This window comes from Haliotis cracherodii, unplaced genomic scaffold (genome assembly GCF_022045235.1).
Source record: "Haliotis cracherodii isolate W230 unplaced genomic scaffold, xgHalCrac1.p SCAF_16, whole genome shotgun sequence".
Classification (NCBI taxonomy): Eukaryota; Metazoa; Mollusca; class Gastropoda; order Lepetellida; family Haliotidae; genus Haliotis; species Haliotis cracherodii.
This window is the reverse complement of record NW_027266271.1, coordinates 28,840,978-28,858,893: the sequence shown is the minus strand read 5'-3', so window position 1 is coordinate 28,858,893 and position 17,916 is coordinate 28,840,978. Positions and strand designations below refer to the sequence as shown.

At 41.9% G+C, this 17,916-nt stretch overlaps 1 protein-coding gene across 3 annotated transcripts in view; it reads left to right on the top strand.

The window, feature by feature from the left end:
• Window positions 1–15,053, top strand: part of LOC139463547 (neuronal acetylcholine receptor subunit alpha-6-like) — a 48,948-nt gene extending 33,895 nt beyond the window's left edge. Inside the window, exons 3-6 of one of the 3 annotated variants that reach the window (XM_071244818.1) lie at window positions 6,495–6,539; window positions 9,073–9,182; window positions 9,564–10,102; window positions 12,772–15,053. In XM_071244818.1, coding sequence (XP_071100919.1) covers window positions 6,495–6,539; window positions 9,073–9,182; window positions 9,564–10,102; window positions 12,772–13,199 — 1,122 coding nt within the window. In that variant the 3' untranslated portion in view covers window positions 13,200–15,053. Of the gene's footprint in view, window positions 1–6,494; window positions 6,540–7,241; window positions 7,254–7,754; window positions 7,764–9,072; window positions 9,183–9,563; window positions 10,103–12,771 lie in introns of those variants that run through there. The other 2 variants (XM_071244820.1, XM_071244819.1) reach the window with 2 other exon arrangements.
• The last annotated feature ends 2,863 nt before the right edge of the window (window positions 15,054–17,916 follow it).

Below are 17,916 nucleotides of genomic sequence, written 5' to 3'. Positions count from 1 at the left end.
TATGAAACTATACTTTCAAACTGATTGCTCAATCTGTGTTTCAAACTAGATATCCAAACTGTTTGCTCAATATGTATATGAAACTATACTTTCAAACTGATTGCTCAATATGTTTATGAAACTAGATATCCAAACTGATTGCTCAATACGTGTATGAAACAAGATATCCAAACTGATTGCTCAATATGTGTATGAAACTATACTTTCAAACTGATTGCTCAATATGTGTATGAAACTAGATATCCAAACTGATTGCTCAATATGTGTATGAAACTTCACATTCAAACTGATTGCTCAATATGTGTATGAAACTAGATAGCTGATCTGATTATTACGATGTGGAAATATATACCAAAACTATGTTGTCTACAGTCGTATGACGTCAGGTTTTTAGAGTTGGTTGTTTTTAAAAATACTTAAAGTGCAGTGTTTGACAATAAGGTAAGACAATGATGGATGTAAGTGTGTCCCAGAAATGCTGTGTTACGCCGTAGTGCTCTCAGTCTGTTGCTGTGACAACCATGGGATACTGGGGACATATTATTCTGCCCCGAAATCCTTACATGTGGCTTCATTGAATGTGACCCAAAACGGTAACAAAAGTGTAGTAAGTGATTGCAAATTCCAATTTCTACACAACGTGATATAAATATATCCACATGCTCAACATGTGTATGAAACTAGATATCCAAACTGATTGGTCATTATGTGTATGAAACTTGATATTTAAACTGATTGGTCATTATGTGTATGAAACTATACTTTCAAACTGATTGCTCAATATGTGCATGAAACTAGATATCCAAACTGATTGCTCAATATGTGTATGAAACTAGATATCCAAACTGATTGCTCAATCTATGTTTCAAACTAGATATCCAAAGTGATTGCTCAATATGTATATGAAACTATACTTTCAAACTGATTGCTCAATCTGTGTTTCAAACTAGATATCCAAACTGTTTGCTCAATATGTATATGAAACTATACTTTCAAACTGATTGCTCAATATGTTTATGAAACTAGATATCCAAACTGATTGCTCAATACGTGTATGAAACAAGATATCCAAACTGATTGCTCAATATGTGTATGAAACTATACTTTCAAACTGATTGCTCAATATGTGTATGAAACTAGATATCCAAACTGATTGCTCAATATGTGTATGAAACTTCACATTCAAACTGATTGCTCAATATGTGTATGAAACTAGATAGCTGATCTGATTATTACGATGTGGAAATATATATCAAAACTATGTTGTCTACAGTCGTATGACGTCAGGTTTTTAGAGTTGGTTGTTTTTAAAAATACTTAAAGTGCAGTGTTTGACATAAATGCAGTGTTTGACAGAAATGCTCACAGAAAAACTTGAAACATCTTTTTTCTTTATGAGTTTACTATTTTGGTGTTTTTAAGCATTGTTGCAATTATCCAACTCATCCACTACAGCAACATCATTTACCACCATATCTCAATAAGCAATTTTCCTCAAAATTCCTCAACCCCTATGTGATATATCTTCATTTTGTTTTTTGTATAGGATAGTAAAATGGTTCAGGCAGATTTTAATACCCAGTTGTAGTGGTTTTATTGCTACAATTCAATGGAATTAGCGTTTTACCTACTCACAAGATTTGAAAATGAAGTAAAAAAACATGATTTTTACCAATGTTTCCACTGAGAATTAGAATAACAGTAAAATGAAACAAAATGTGTGCCAAATTCAGATAACCGAACATATTACCTTTAATCAAACACATAATTTGGATAGTTTAATGACTTAATAAAAATGTTACAGACAATTTTATCAAATTATGCATTTTTCCTTCAATTAATGCAATTTTGACCCCCTGAAAATTCCTGCACACACTTGCAAGCTTACTACCCAATGAAAATTGTGTACAGATACCTCCTTTATGCAATAGAAAAGGTTTAAGGTATACAGGAAATTGTGGGAACGAAAATCTTGTTTTTCACCCCTGGCCAACTAACTAGAATGATGAGTACAAACAGAACATATAACCTCAAACCCTGAGTACTTTGCTTTTTCCAGACATCTTATTACAAAAATGTTTTTATCTAATTATAACGTTAAGAAAAGTATATTTTCTCTCATTCTCTTTTTATATTTCAGAATTGGAGGCCACATGGCCACGATTACAATTATATAAACAATTTGTTCAGACTGTGGATAACATTTTAACAACAATTATCACAAAGCACATTTATTTAAATCAGACTCTCTTCAGTACTGGGCAATGACCCCTTAAATGTGTACATTTTTCTTTCAAACCAGAAGAAAAATGGTACTTATCTGCTGTAACCATATAATCACAGTTTTAACATATTAATATAAACTAGTGTCCAAAAGAAACGATACCACCTGTTTGCAACGACATAAAAGAAAAACTAAACAATGCAGAAGTTTAGGATTGGTGTTATGCTTTTGAGAAATCCTTTCACAACATCTGTACAAAAATTTCATTTCAATAAAATCTGTACAACCAATATGACAAGCCTTTAAAGATGGGTGGGGTCGAAAAATGAACATTTCGTTAGAGCACTGATTACAGAAACAACGGGAAATGTCACACCACACGTCTCAAAGTCAAGTCAGTAGCGGGTATGTCCACCGTGAGCATCAATACATGCCAGAACACGATACGGACTGATGACATCAAACGTCTGATGACGTTGGGAGTGATGCGTTGCCATTCCTCGAGGAGACATCGTTCCAAGTCCTGGACGTTGACTGGAGGCACACGGCGACGTCGGATTTGCCGATCGAGGTGGTCCCATAAGCGCTCGATGGGATTCATGTCCGGTGAACATGCGGGCCATGGCAAAACCTGTACGTTGGCGTTGGCAAGGAATTTCTGTGTCAATCTTGCTGTGTGTGGCCTTGCATTGTCATGTTGGAAAAGGAGTCCACGAGGCTGTTGCTGAATAAAGGGCACCACAACAGGCCGTAGGATGTCATCAAGATAACGCTGTGCATTCAGGTTTCCACGAATTACGACAAGCATCGTTTTGACGTCACCACATATGCCACCCCAAACCATTAACCCTCCACCTCCAAACGGCCGGACATGTTGGATACAGTTAGGCGCCAAACGTTCACCAAATCGTCGGTATACAAGCTGCCGTCCATCGTTTCTGAAGATGAGGAATCAGCTCTCATCAGAGAACATAACACGTGCCCAGTCCCGCTGTTGCCAACGTCGAACTCGCCTGGCTCAGATCAGTCTGTTGTTCCGGTGTCGAGGCGTCAGGAGCGGTCCGCGGTAGGGATGACGTGGCCGGATACCATACTGCCGTAGTCTCCTGTAGACGGTCTGTCGACTGATCCTGTGTCCCAGTGCTGTAGTCGCCGTGGACGTCGCTGTTACGGTGCGGTTCCTCAGGTGTAATACCCGGATGTAACGATCTTCACGGGGCGTGGTTACTCGTGGTCTTCCACTCCTGGGCCTGTCTGACGTCTGACCTGTCTGACGTAACCGCTGCATCAACCTGGTGATAGTGAGACGTGGCATATCTTGTGTTCTTTTTGTTGCTGTGATATCAACGTGTCTGATCAGCCGTTTTATACAGTTTTTATGCACGTGCAGAACATGCTAGAGAGGGAAATGTCACTTTCACGAAATTTACGTTTTTTCCGGGAAGTGATCACGTGTTCCCGGTATTTTTTATCGACTATGCTGTGTTTGGGATGTGCAATACGAATTGGCATGTTTTCATACTAGACAATTCACTTAGTAAAAAACAATTTTGAAAATAAGTTGGTATCGTTTCTTTTGGACACTAGTTTAGCTTGGTATAACACATTTTTTGTACTTTTAGATTATGGCCTAGAATAGGAAATTTTGTCGGAATATGTGCCAAGTCTTTTCCCATCAAATGTGATGTAAGATACGATTCTGGAGCAAAGCATGTGCTTATAGGAATTAGAATAAGTCAGAAATTATAACCAATTTTCTTATACCAATTTTACATTTCTAATTTCATAAATCGTTGTTTAAACATACGAACTGTTTCATATGTGCACAATCTTGGGCAATCCAAACATAGGCAAATAAAAGCGATAAAACCATTTCCATATTCATAAGAAATCTCTGCCCCGTTAAATTCAGTCCAAATATATGGTTCTTCAAAAATGGATGTGAATATTTTCACCATAACGATTACAAGAGATATACCCCTATAATTATACTGAAGTGTTGGTTAGCCAGACTTGTATATGGGTATAATAAAACCAATATTCCACGCATCTGCAAAAATGTCAGTTTTCAAGATTGTATTATGTAGTGTGTTTAGATATGGAATAAAGCCTATTTGGATGCTGAAGGAACTGAGGTTCGCCATCTATCTCGGATGAATTGGCAGATTTAAGATTTATGAAAGTTTTTTTTTCAAATTTCATCGTCTGTAATCTCTACTGGTAGCATATCGGTACTATAAATTGACATTGATCATACAATCATGATTACAGAGAAAGATATATACATTATTAGCAAATTCATTACTTTGTCCAGTGTCAGTCCTGAAGCCATGTTGCCCATGTTTCAGGTGAAATGCTTTTCCAAAATGTCTTACAATCTCTCGTGGTAATAGCCAAACTGACGTTCTCAATATCATCCTTGTTCAATAATTCTCTCTTTTCCCTACATTGCTTCATAAAATGTCTTTTAGCTTCAAAGTAAAGAATAGGATTTAGGGCATTCCTTCATTTACGGATATGAGAGAAATTTGTATTTCGTACCTTAGATAATTCTCTGCATTCGTTGTTAAACCACACAGGCTGTTTCCAAAGACATGCATTATTATCTTCTGTTTTTATCCGTCTTTCAAAATGCGATACAGCAAAATGGAACGAGTCAATTTCTCAGCAGCAGCACTAACATTTCCATTAACCAGTACAAAAAATTGCTGAATAATTGCTTGAGCATGATAAGAGTTAGCATCGCCAGTGAAGGTTCGTTTGCCTGCGACATTCCCTATGTATCGCGTCATACTACGTCCATGTGCTGTCTTTGAAATATCCGACGTAACTTTATCCCTAAGCTCATATCAGTGGCAGGAGATTGGGAAATTGTCACTCTCTGTTCTGATACGCACAATTATGTGAATTTTTGATGCGGACATATTTGTTGAGGCAATAAAATAATCTAACACCTTCAATTTGAACCAGTATATGTAAACGCACCTGCTTTGTTCCCGGTTATCTCCCATTTACTATGCGTCAATTCTATCGTTGGCAGACTTTTAAGAATGTTAAATCAAATTTATCTTGTAATGATCTTTCCATGCGAAACGATTCAACATAACATAATTCTCCTTCGTTTAAAATGTCAATATCTTTTTCACTAATATAATCAGCTAACAACGCTACTCTCGCATTCAAAGCACCAACCATAGTATATCTATATCGCCTTTATTTTCCGTCTTTATTGTTGCACATTTACACCCTATACCATCCATCCTATTTCGTATATTTTTGGCTCATCTAGGGGAGTATAAACTCTACCTAATACTTTAATACTAAAGTGCATTCTGCAAAATGTGAACAAGGATTGAAAGGTTTCAATAATCAGATGGTGATCACGAACATGCGAGGGTGGCTGAAAGGTTCTGTGAAGGACTGCGTTGTTGGAGTTGGTTTCTTAATATTCTTTAATATAATCGCAAACGAGGTCCGCACAATTCTGCCGACGGTGCTGGAATAATATTTGGCATTAATAGTTTTGGTAGGAACGGGAGTAGTAACCAGCATGGTTCCGTTTCATCCCTGATGGAGAAGATTTTTTGTATTGGGAGGAGGCGACGTTAGAGGCCTCCACTGCTTAGACTGTAGTTAATGTCTGTCTGAGAGAGGTGAAGCCAAGACTGATTCTTGGTTACAAATGTCAAAACAAAATCAACTGTGGCCACTTGAAAACACCGTAGATTCTCACAAGAGATGATGAACCAGGCCTGCCCAGTGCATTACTCAGAAAGTTCTCAACACTCACAACAGATGCCCACTGCATTGGCTGTGTGACGTGTGACATGAGGCGTCGATCATCCGTAATTATATGAATGTTATCAACATTTTCCTTAGTGTAGGCAGTTGACGATCGTCCCGACTTTGGATCGTCTTCTCCACAGCCCACCTACTAACACTGGCAAATAAAGGAGCATCACCACCTGATGTTGTCAACATGTCCGCTTGTTGGTGGTTGGAGTTGGTAGCCAATGCTATCAACATTAAATACCTGGTCACTTTGATGCCTGCAGAAATGTGTTGCCTGATTCTGTATTGGGATTAAAACACGGAGAGCAGGGTACTTAATACATGGTAACTGTTCAGGGTGCACTGTCAGTTGTTCGTAGTTAGGCTCAGAACATTGTTTAATGTCAAATGTTCCTCCATCTCTTCATATTAATACTTCAATTAATACTTATCATATGGACGCTACACATCTGCAACAGATGATTCCTTGTTATTTCAGGTGACGCGCACACAGAAGTTTTCAGTATCGGGGTACTTTACAGTGGTAAGTGTCTTTAATATCGGGGTACTTTACAGTGGTAAGTGTCTTTAATATCGGGGTACTTTACAATAGCAAGTGTCTTTAATGTCGGGGTACTTTACAATGGTAAGTGTCTTGAATGTCGGGGTACTTTACAATGGTAAGTGTCTTGAATGTCGGGGTACTTTACAATGGTAAGTGTCTTGAATATTGGGGTACTTTAAATTGGTAAGTGTCTTGAATGTCGGGGTACTTTACAGTGGTAAGTGTCTTGAATGTCGGGGTACTTTACAATGGTAAGTGTCTTGACTATCGGGGTACTTTACAATGGTAAGTGTCTTGAATATCGGGGTACTTTACAATGGTAAGTGTCTTGAATGTCGGGGTACTTTACAATGGTAAGTGTCTTGAATGCTTGGGTACTTTACAGTGGTAAGTGTCTTTAATATCGGGGTACTTTACAATAGCAAGTGTCTTTAATGTCGGTGTACTTTACAATGGTAAGTGTCTTGAATGTCGGGGTACTTTACAATGGTAAGTGTCTTGAATATCAGGGTACTTTACAATGGTAAGTGTCTTGAATGTCGGGGTACTTTACAATGGTAAGTGTCTTGAATATCAGGGTACTTTACAATGGTAAGTGTCTTGAATGTCGGGGTACTTTACAATGGTAAGTGTCTTGAATATTGGGGTACTTTACAATGGTAAGTGTCTTGAATGTCGGGGTACTTTACAGTGGTAAGTGTCTTGAATGTCGGGGTACTTTACAATGGTAAGTGTCTTGACTATCGGGGTACTTTACAATGGTAAGTGTCTTGAATATCGGGGTACTTTACAATGGTAAGTGTCTTGAATGTCGGTGTACTTTACAATGATAAGTGTCTTGAATGCTTGGGTACTTTACAATGGTAAGTGTCTTGAATATCGGGGTACTTTACAATGGTAAGTGTCTTGAATGCTTGGGTACTTTACAATGGTAAGTGTCTTGAATATCGGGGTACTTTACAATGGTAAGTGTCTTGAATGTCGGGGTACTTTACAATGGTAAGTGTCTTGAATGCTTGGGTACTTTACAATGGTAAGTGTCTTGAATGTCGGGGTACTTTACAATGGTAAGTGTCTTGAATGCTTGGGTACTTTACAGTGGTAAGTGTCTTGAATATGGGGGTACTTTACAATGGTATGTGTCTTGAATATCGGGGTACTTTACAATGGTAAGTGTCTTGAATATTGGGGTACTTTACAGTGGTAAGTGTCTTGAATATCGGGGTACTTTACAATGGTAAGTGTCTTGAATGTCGGGGTACTTCACAATGGTAAGTGTCTTGAATATCAGGGTACTTCACATTAGTAAATGTCTGGAACATTCGATTGGCGAGGTACTTCACAATGATAAGTGTTATACAGATCACATAGGGGTGTTGGGGTGCATCAGATTGATGTGTCAGGTTTCCTATTGGAACCAAGTTATTATCGAGGAGAGCCTTTTTACAAAACATAACGCTACACATATTCCAACAATGTATTTCAATATATATACTGTAATGGGTGTGGATGTGAGGCCTTCAAATATGCTGCATAACACCGAGTTCTCACCCCACAGTAACAGAAGTGAACCTTAACTTGTAAATATTAGTATCGCATTATCACGCACTCCCGCCTGACAGAAAGGTCTATCGGATACAAGCTAGCGGGTGTCACTGGAGTTTGCTATGCACTCCTTCTGTCAGTTGTATCATTTTACTTTGATAAACGTAAGACACAATACTCCACAGATACCAGGAAACCCGCCCCACCTTGCAAAACAGTTCCGACTAACACCAGCTTTTGTGACAGCATTTCACATTTGTATAGCCAGTCGTGTCTACGACTCGTCTTCCAGTTCCAGCCCACTCCCTAAAGTTGCGGGCTGGTTGTTTCACGGTTCAGACACCACCCAACTCACATAAATATCTCTCTAAGCATTGAGTCAGGATACCCGAGTCAACCTTCAAGTCAACATCCAGCCAGTCAAGCAACTCAACAGATGTCATGAATAAGACATTAGTTCCATATTCTTGTTTGTCTTGTGCAATGCATCCAAAGACAAGTACGTTATTAGGATCAGGATCAGTCATGAGTGAGGGCCAAACATTGTATGAACGTCGTCGTAAGCTCGGACGTTCATACAGTTTGACCCTCAGTCTATGAAGGTTCATACTCCAATGAACTCACATATATTCGCAAAGGGCCATCTTGCCCAAACAATCTTAGTGCTACGACCATTGCAATTTAATGTTTGAGTATGGGAGGTACGAAAATCGTAGGGTTATTAAAATCACTTTGAGCAAGCCTCTTACGAAAAGCGTAGATAGGTTATATTACTGGCGGTGAACTCCATCCTTGTATTCCAGATGATGTTTAGTAAATGATTATTAGTGTGGAGTCGACAACACAAGGCGCATCCATCCTCGAGATACCCGGTTGGGCTTGCATTTAGGGGATTAGGACATTGTAGTGTTAGTAGTTGTGTCATGTCATCAGATTGTTAAAGAGTCACACCATCTTACGTCGACAGGTATGGAACGACACCCGTCTGATGTGGAACCGGAAGCAATACAACGGCATTATGTTCTTCTTCTCTGATGAGACGGAAATATGGCGACCCTCTCTCGTCGTGACAAACGCGTAAGTACACAAAGACAGTGACTCGATACTCAAGCCGACAACGATTACTATACGTGCTGATATTTGAATTAATATGCGGAAATGAAATCATATACTCCATACTGTTCAAAACTCCAAAACTGTTCAGGATTACAAAGTAGACAAAAAAGTTATTAGACTCTACTAGATCCGTTTCAGGGCTGCTTGACAACGGTACAAGCATCTATACGGAAATGTCGCTATAAAGAAGTTGTTATCCATGACAATTGTCAACTTTTCCTTCTGTCAAGTTGTAAGAAAATGCCTATCAAACAATATTCAGGAATAAATTGGACTTTGGTATAACCGGTATTAAAGAAGCTAATCCAAATTGATATTCCTGTTTGTTTTGTTTTGTTACAGTATCGACAATTTAGACGTCATCGCTAATGAAAACATCCCACTGAGAGTCAATAGCGAGGGCAAAATATACTGGAATCCGCCCGGAATATACCAAACCCACTGCAACATTGACATCACCTACTACCCCTTCGACTCCCAGGAATGTTCTGTGATCGTGCAGAGCTGGGGCTATAACCTCCGGGAGCTCGACCTGTTCAAGTTCGGATCTGGCGTGGAGACAGCTGAGTTTGAGAGGAACGGTGAGTGGAACTTGATACAAGCATTCGCCGAGAGAGAGGAAAGGACCCACGATGTTGACGCGGAAACGTACGCGACAGTGTCCTTCGTCTTCAAGATGCAGCGGAAGCCGGACTACTATGGCATCAACATCATCCTACCCGTGGTGGTTCTGTCCTTCCTGTCGGCCCTGGTGTTCGTTCTGCCTCCGGACAGCGGGGAGAAGATGGGCTACTCCCTCACGGTGCTTCTTTCCTTTGCTGTCTTCCTGACCCTCATCGCTGACCGCATGCCCACCACCTCCCGCGACACCTCCTACATGGGTAAGACACGGGTTGTCGTATACGTCGTACTAGTAGGCGTAGTGGTGGTAGATATAGTTGTAGAAAAGGTAGTGGTAGGAGACGTAGTGGTAGTAGACGCAGTTGGAGTAGATGTAGTGGTAGTAGACGCAGTGGGAGTAGACGAAGTTTAATAGTTGATGTAGCGGTAGTAGATGTAGTGGTAGAACTCGTAGTGGTAGTAAGCGTAGTAGTGAAAGACGCAGTGGTGGAAAACAGTAGTAGAAGTGGTAGAAGACGTAGTGGGAGAAGGCGTAGTGGAAGACGACGTAGTAGTAGTAGATGTAGCGGTAGTAGACGTAGTGATGGTAGACGCAGTGGGAGTGGACGTAGTATTAATAGTTAATGTAGTGGTAGAAGATGTAGTGGTAGAAGACGTAGTTGTAGTAGACGGAGTGGTAGAAGAATGTTTTTGGACATAGATCCTGTGATTGTGTTTCAGCTGTCTACCTCTCTGTGATTCTATGTTTCAGCTGTCTACCTGTCTGTGATCCTATGTTTCAGCTGTCTACCTGTCTGTGATTCTATGTTTCAGCTTTCTACCTGTCTGTGATCCTATGTTTCAGCTGTCTACCTGTCTGTGATTCTATGTTTCAGCTGTCTACCTGTCTGTGATCCTATGTTTCAGCTGTCTACCTGTCTGTGATTCTATGTTTCAGCTGTCTACCTGTCTGTGATCCTATGTTTCAGCTGTCTACCTGTCTGTGATCCCGTGTTTAGCTGTCTACCTGTCTGTTATTCTATGTTTCAGCTGTCTACCTGTCTGTGATTCTATGTTTCAGCTTTCTACCTCTCTGTAATCCCGTGTTTCAGCTTTCTACCTGTCTGTGATTCTATGTTTCAGCTGTCTACCTTTCTGTGATCCTATGTTTCAGCTATCTACCTGTCTGTGATCCTATGTTTCAGCTGTCTACCTGTCTGTGATCCTATGTTTCAGCTGTCTACCTGTCTGTGATCCCGTGTTTAGCTGTCTACCTGTCTGTGATTCTATGTTTCAGCTGTCTACCTTTCTGTGATTCTATGTTTCAGCTTTCTACCTCTCTGTAATCCCGTGTTTCAGCTTTCTACCTGTCTGTGATTCTATGTTTCAGCTGTCTACCTTTCTGTGATCCTATGTTTCAGCTATCTACCTGTCTGTGATCCTATGTTTCAGCTGTCTACCTGTCTGTGATTCTATGTTTCAGCTGTCTTCCTGTCTGTGATCCTATGTTTCAGCTGTCTATCTGTCTGTGATCCTATTTTGCAGCTGCCTACCTCTCCGTGATCCTATGTTTCAGCTGTCTACCTTTCTGTGAACCCGTGTTTAAGCTGTCTTCCTGTCTGTGATTCTATGTCTCAGCTGTCTACCTGTCTGTGATTCCATGCTTCAGCTGTCTACCTTTCTGTGATCCCGTGTTTCAGCTGTCTACCTGTCTGTGATTCTGTGTTTCAGCTGTCTATCTGTCTGTGATTCTATGTTTCAGCTGTCTACCTCTCTGTGATCCCGAGTTTCAGCCGTCTGCCTCTCTGTGATCCTATGTTTCAGCTATCTACCTGTCTGTGATCCTATGTTTCAGCTGTCTACCTGTCTGTGATTCTATGTTTCAGCTGTCTTCCTGTCTGTGATCCTATGTTTCAGCTGTCTACCTGTATGTGATTCTGTGTTTCAGCTGTCTTCCTGTCTGTCATCCTATGTTTCAGCTGTCTATCTGTCTGTGATCCTATGTTTCAGCTGTCTACCTGTATGTGATTCTATGTTTCAGCTGTCTACCTGTCTGTCATCCTATGTTTCAGCTGTCTATCTGTCTGTGATCCTATGTTTCAGCTGTCTTCCTGTATGTGATTCTATGTTTCTGCTGTCTACCTCTCTGTGACCCTATGTTCCAGCTGTCTACCTGTCTGTGATCCTATGTTTCAGCTGTCTATCTGTCTGTGATCCTATTTTGCAGCTGCCTACCTCTCCGTGATCCTATGTTTCAGCTGTCTACCTGTATGTGATTCTATGTTTCAGCTGTCTTCCTGTCTGTGATCTTATGTTTCAGCTGTCTACCTGTCTGTTATTCTATGTTTCAGCTGTCTACCTCTCTGTGATTCTATGTTTCAGCTGTCTACCTGTCTGTGATCCTATGTTTCAGCTGTCTACCTGTCTGTTATTCTATGTTTCAGCTGTCTACCTCTCTGTGATTCTATGTTTCAGCTGTCTTCCTGTCTGTGATCCTATGTTTCAGCTGTATACCACTCTGTGATTCTATGTTTCAGCTGCCTATCTCTCTGTGATCCTGTGTTTCAGCTGGCTGCCGCTCTGTGATCCTATTTTTCAGCTGTCTACCTGTCTGTGATCCTGTGATCCTATGTTCCAGCTGTCTACCTGTCTGTGATCCTGTGATCCTATGTTTCAGCTGTCTACCTGTCTGCGATCCTGTGATCCTATGTTCCAGCTGTCTACCTGTCTGTGATCCTGTGATCCTATGTTTCAGCTGTCTACCTGTCTGTGATCCTGTGATCCTGTGTTTCAGCTGTCTACCTGTCTGTGATCCTGTGATCCTATGTTTCAGCTGTCTACCTGTCTGCGATCCTGTGATCCTGTGTTTCAGCTGTCTACCTGTCTGTGATCCTGTGATCCTATGTTTCAGCTGTCTACCTGTCTGCGATCCTGTGATCCTATGTTTCAGCTGTCTACCTGTCTGCGATCCTGTGTCTGAGTGGCTTGTCCGTCGTGCTGACCATCTTCGTCCTGGACTTAAATTATCGGGAAGATCAAGTTCCGCCATGGCTCGAGCGCATCACTACTGCAATAATCATGCCTCTGATCTGTGTCCGGGGCTGTCGACGGAAGTCGAGGTCAGTCGCTGTCAGCGACGACATGAAGTTACGGACGGTCAGGACTGGACCAACCCAGACGAAGGAGCCCGCAGCTGGAGAGGAGCCCACAGGGAGGGAATCCTCCGCAAGGTCCGGTGCAGGGCTGACGTGGAAGGACATCGCCCGTGTCTTTGATGCATTCATGTTTAGACTGTACATGATCGTCATCGTCATCATATCCGCCATGTTCTTCACTGTCCTGGGCATACAAGGTACGGTGTCTGGCAGTGAAATTTAGTAAAGCCTCCCTTTCTAAATTTAACAGAACAAAAAAACATTTCGACCTGGTCTCAAGTTTAACTGATAATGCCTACAGACATCATCTGGGGTAGTTTGACCACAGTGTTTACAGTGTTGTGGGAAATAGTTTTCTGTCAATGTTATATATGCGATACATTTGTCCATCTTCAAGATTCATTAAACCAAGCTGTGATAGTTATGGCACACCGCGTGGTGTCTCACATTACGCCGTTCCTATGTACATGTATGCTCCGTATCTCGTAGAACAAAACATCTTCACTTACAACGGGAGCACCTGGTAATTTCAGTGTGGCGATTATGTTTATTAATAACCATTGAAGTAGGTGTGCAACGTTTGATCTGTCGGAGGTATGGATAACAAATTAAAGTATCAATAGTTGCAGCCTAGTGCGAGATATTATCGATCACTCCAATGGAATATGAAACACATGGTAATCGTCACGATCAGTGAATACTGAGCTGGTATAAAAAGTCGTCCACATTAACGGAGGAGTGAGTGAGTGAGTATGGTTTTACGCCGCTTTTAGCAATATTCCAGCAATATCACGGCGGGGGACACTAGAAATGGGCTTCACACATTGTACCCATGTCGCGAATCGAACCCGGGTCTTCGGCGTGACGAGCGAACGCTTTAACCACTAGGCTACCCGACCGCCCCACATTGACGGAGGATATGTGTTAGGATCGAGTATAAATGTCTTAAGAATTTTACCCTCTAGCATCCCCCTGGAGTTGTGGTTGGTTTGCATCACCTTTCTTGAGTGAGTGAGTGAGTTTGGTTTTACGCCGCCTTTAGCAATATTCCAGCAATATCACGGCGGGGCAACCTTTCTTGAAGACAAGGTACTTATACAAGTATCCTAAGAGTATTGCAGTTTGTGTTTGTTTGTTTGTTTGTGTGTTGCTTAACGCCTCATTCAGCAATAGTCCAGCTATATCCTGGCGATCTGTAAATAATCAAGTCTGGACCAGACAATCCATTCGTGACCAACTCGTGTTATTCCGGGACAAGCCGAATAGCGACTCGTGCCCCTCCCGTGGCCATTTTTGCGTACGAGTTCCGTCTTAGCGCAAACGGGCATACCTAAAACAATTGTCAACTCGTTGCGTAATCGTTCACACATTTTCCCAATATATTATATATATTTCAGATGCAATTTAAAGCACATCGGGACGTGCGGAGTTATACAGTATGATTGAACACATTTAACTGTGTCCAAGGTATATTTTTAGATGCAAGACATATGTAAAATCAAAAATTATTTCTGAGGGATTCTTTGACAAAGAATTTGAAATCATACACGCATTCTGATTTGTTTGTCGTATTTTCGCACATAACATTCATCGATAGGGGGACGAGTCTTCTTGCAGGTTACGGAAAGGGGCGAGTGGTGACGAATGCAGACAATCCAGTGATTGGGGTCATGAGCGCAACACATCACCACATTTCCACACTCACAATGTACTATGCATACAGCCTCTAACATAACTCAATTGAAGCTTGGATTCTAACCCTTGTACTAACATCACTAACAGATGCAGATGTGTGACCGAGGTGTACAGTTATCTCGCAAGTACGTTCCCTCTGCAGACTGTCTGCCCCACTCTATTCTTGCATCTCTCTATATGCATTGTGCCAGTTATCCCCGTGTTCGGATTGTATATTTTGTTATATATTGAATGAGTTCATAAATGTTGTCTTAAATCGCAGCCCCCAACCTCCCCACTACTTTACGACAATACCGTATGTTAGTGAACACCTGTACATAGCGTTGATACATTCGCTTCCCACCCACCACGCATGCTGTACAAGATGTAACTCACTCTATCAACTGAACAGTGTATATGTAATCTGAAATAAATACTGTATTCCCTTTGCGAAGTCTTGTCTGGTATTTCCAAAACGCTTTTATCGCGTCTGTCACTATTAGTAGCTCCCTCTGGCCCCGTGCCACACAAACTGGGAACGCTTACAGACTTCGTGAGAGATCTAGTCTCATTAACAACGTGCAGTTCAAAGTGGGCAATCAGGCATATTATACTGGCGCTTCATACACGTGTTATACACAACACGGCATGACATGTTTCCACATTACAAACACTCCGAATAACGGGGTCGGTTTGTAAAGTGGTTGCCCATTCCCTGGCTTGATACCAATAAGATTCCCAGATTCTGATTAAACATTTATTTCAACAAAACATAAGTGATCAATAGACATTCGACAGATTTTGGGATTAAGGGTAAAGCGAACACTTCACTGTACACAACGTTTAGGCAGTTGTCCGAACCTCCGTGTAGATGCCAGCATCAGTCATTGCACTGTCTCGATTACACACCGTTGTCATGTACATTTAGCTGCAATATTGCGGCGTTAAACAACACACAAACAAACAAACATTGCACTGTCAATCATTCTAATATCAATTAAAATCTCACTGTCAAGCAAACTCCGAAAATTGGTGTTGGCATAGCTCACAAAATTGTCTCCTAATGTCAGGGGAATCGAACGTCAAGGTCTTATGACGCCCTCAAAAATTGGGATGTTATCAGTTGGCCTCTGTTTTGTTGTTCATGAAAATAACACCTGATTGCCATACGATGTTGTTTAACTTCATGAGGTTGTGGAGGGGATATTATCATACTCTGTCCTGTTAGTTTTATATCAACCGAACATCGGGCATTTGATGGCAGACATCGGGCTTTTGTCAGTGTTAATGCCCAGACAATAGCGTTAACCTTATTGAATTCTCGCGAGAAACCAGAGTTCCTCAACACGAGATAAATATATTATATTACTTATACTAAAACAATACTCAATGACAGTATATAATATGATGGCAGTGGTCAATACCAAATACACAAATACAGCGGTGATAGCAAAAGTTAGTGATAATAATATTTATCATACCTCCATGTCTTCAAAGCAAAAAAACCGCACGCTTGTTCCGAGTCAATAGAAGTCACGTGACATAGCGCAAGGTAACCTCAGCTTAATCGAACAGTTGTTTTCTATAAATTTCCAATTTGTTGAATTCTTTTACAATGTCTCTTAAAACATTTCGGTAAGTTAAATTCGTTGTAGCAGTATCACGAGGAGTTTTATGCGTACCGCGTTAGGTTTCATACCGCGAGCCGGAGAGGATCACCAGGAGTACATGGGGTTTCATGCGTACCGCGTTAAGTTTCATACCACGAGCCAGAGAGGATCACGAGGAGTACTTTGGGTTTTATGCGTACCGCGTTAGCTTTCATACCGCGAGCCGGAGAGGATCACGAGGAGTACATGGGGTTTTATGCGTACCGCGTTAGCTTTCATACCGCGAGCCGGAGAGGATCACGAGGGGTACATAGGGTTTTATGCATACCGCGTTAGGTTTCATACAACGAGCCAGAGAGGATCACCAGGAGTACATGGGGTTTTATGTGTCCCGCGTTAGCTTTCATACCGCGAGCCGGAGAGGATCACGAGGAGTACATGGGGTTTTATGTGTCCCGCGTTAGCTTTCATACCGCGAGCCGGAGAGGATCACGAGGAGTACATGGGGTTTTATACGTACCGCGTTTGCTTTCATACCGCGAGCCGGAGAGGATCACGAGGGGTACATGGGGTTTTATACGTACCGCGTTAGCTTTCATACCGCGAGCCGGAGAGGATCACGAGGAGTACATGGGGTTTTATGCGTACCGCGTTAGCTTTCATACCGCGAGCCGGAGAGGATCACGAGGAGTACATGGGGTTTTATGCGTACCGCGTTAGCTTTCATACCGCGAGCCGGAGAGGATCACAAGGGGTACATGGGGTTTTATGCGTACCGCGTTAGCTTTCATACCGCGAGCCGGAAAGGATCACGAGGAGTAAATCGGGTTTTATGAGTACCGCGTTAGGTTTCATACCACGAGCCGGAGAGGATCACGAGGAGTACTTGGGGTTTTATGTGTACCGTGTTAGCTTTCATACCACGAGCCAGAGAGGATCACGAGGAGTACTTGGGTTTTTTATGCGTACCGCGTTAGGTTTCATACCACGAGCCAGAGAGGATCACGAGGGGTACCTGGGGTTTTATACGTACCGCGTTAGGTTTCATACCACGAGCCTTAGAGGATCACGAGGGGTACCTGGGGTTTTATACGTACCGCGTTAGGTTTCATACCACGAGCCAGAGAGGATCACGAGGGGTACCTGGGGTTTTATACGTACCGCGTTAGCTTTCATACCGCGAGCCGGAGAGGATCACGAGGGGTACATGGGGTTTTATGCGTTCCGCGTTAGGTTTTATACCACTCGCCTCCAGCTCATGGTATGGAAACTAACGCGGGACGCGTAAAACCCCATGTACCCCTCGTGATCCTCCTACAACTCATAATATTCACCCAGCGGCGACAGTGGTCAAGCTTCCGAGACTAAGCAGGGAATCAGGGAATATGAGCTATCCTCACATGAAAGCTGGCTCAGATTTGATGAAATGCGTGAGAGATACGTAAACACGCTATTTTCCTCTTATGTACAACCTACCCAGCCACACACACACACACACACACACACACACACACACACACACACACACACACACACACACACACACACACACACACACACACACAAACACACACACACACACAAAAACACACACCACCTTTTCAAAAATGCTGTATCCACCCATGGGGAGGCCGGGTTTTTTAGCACTGATAGGTC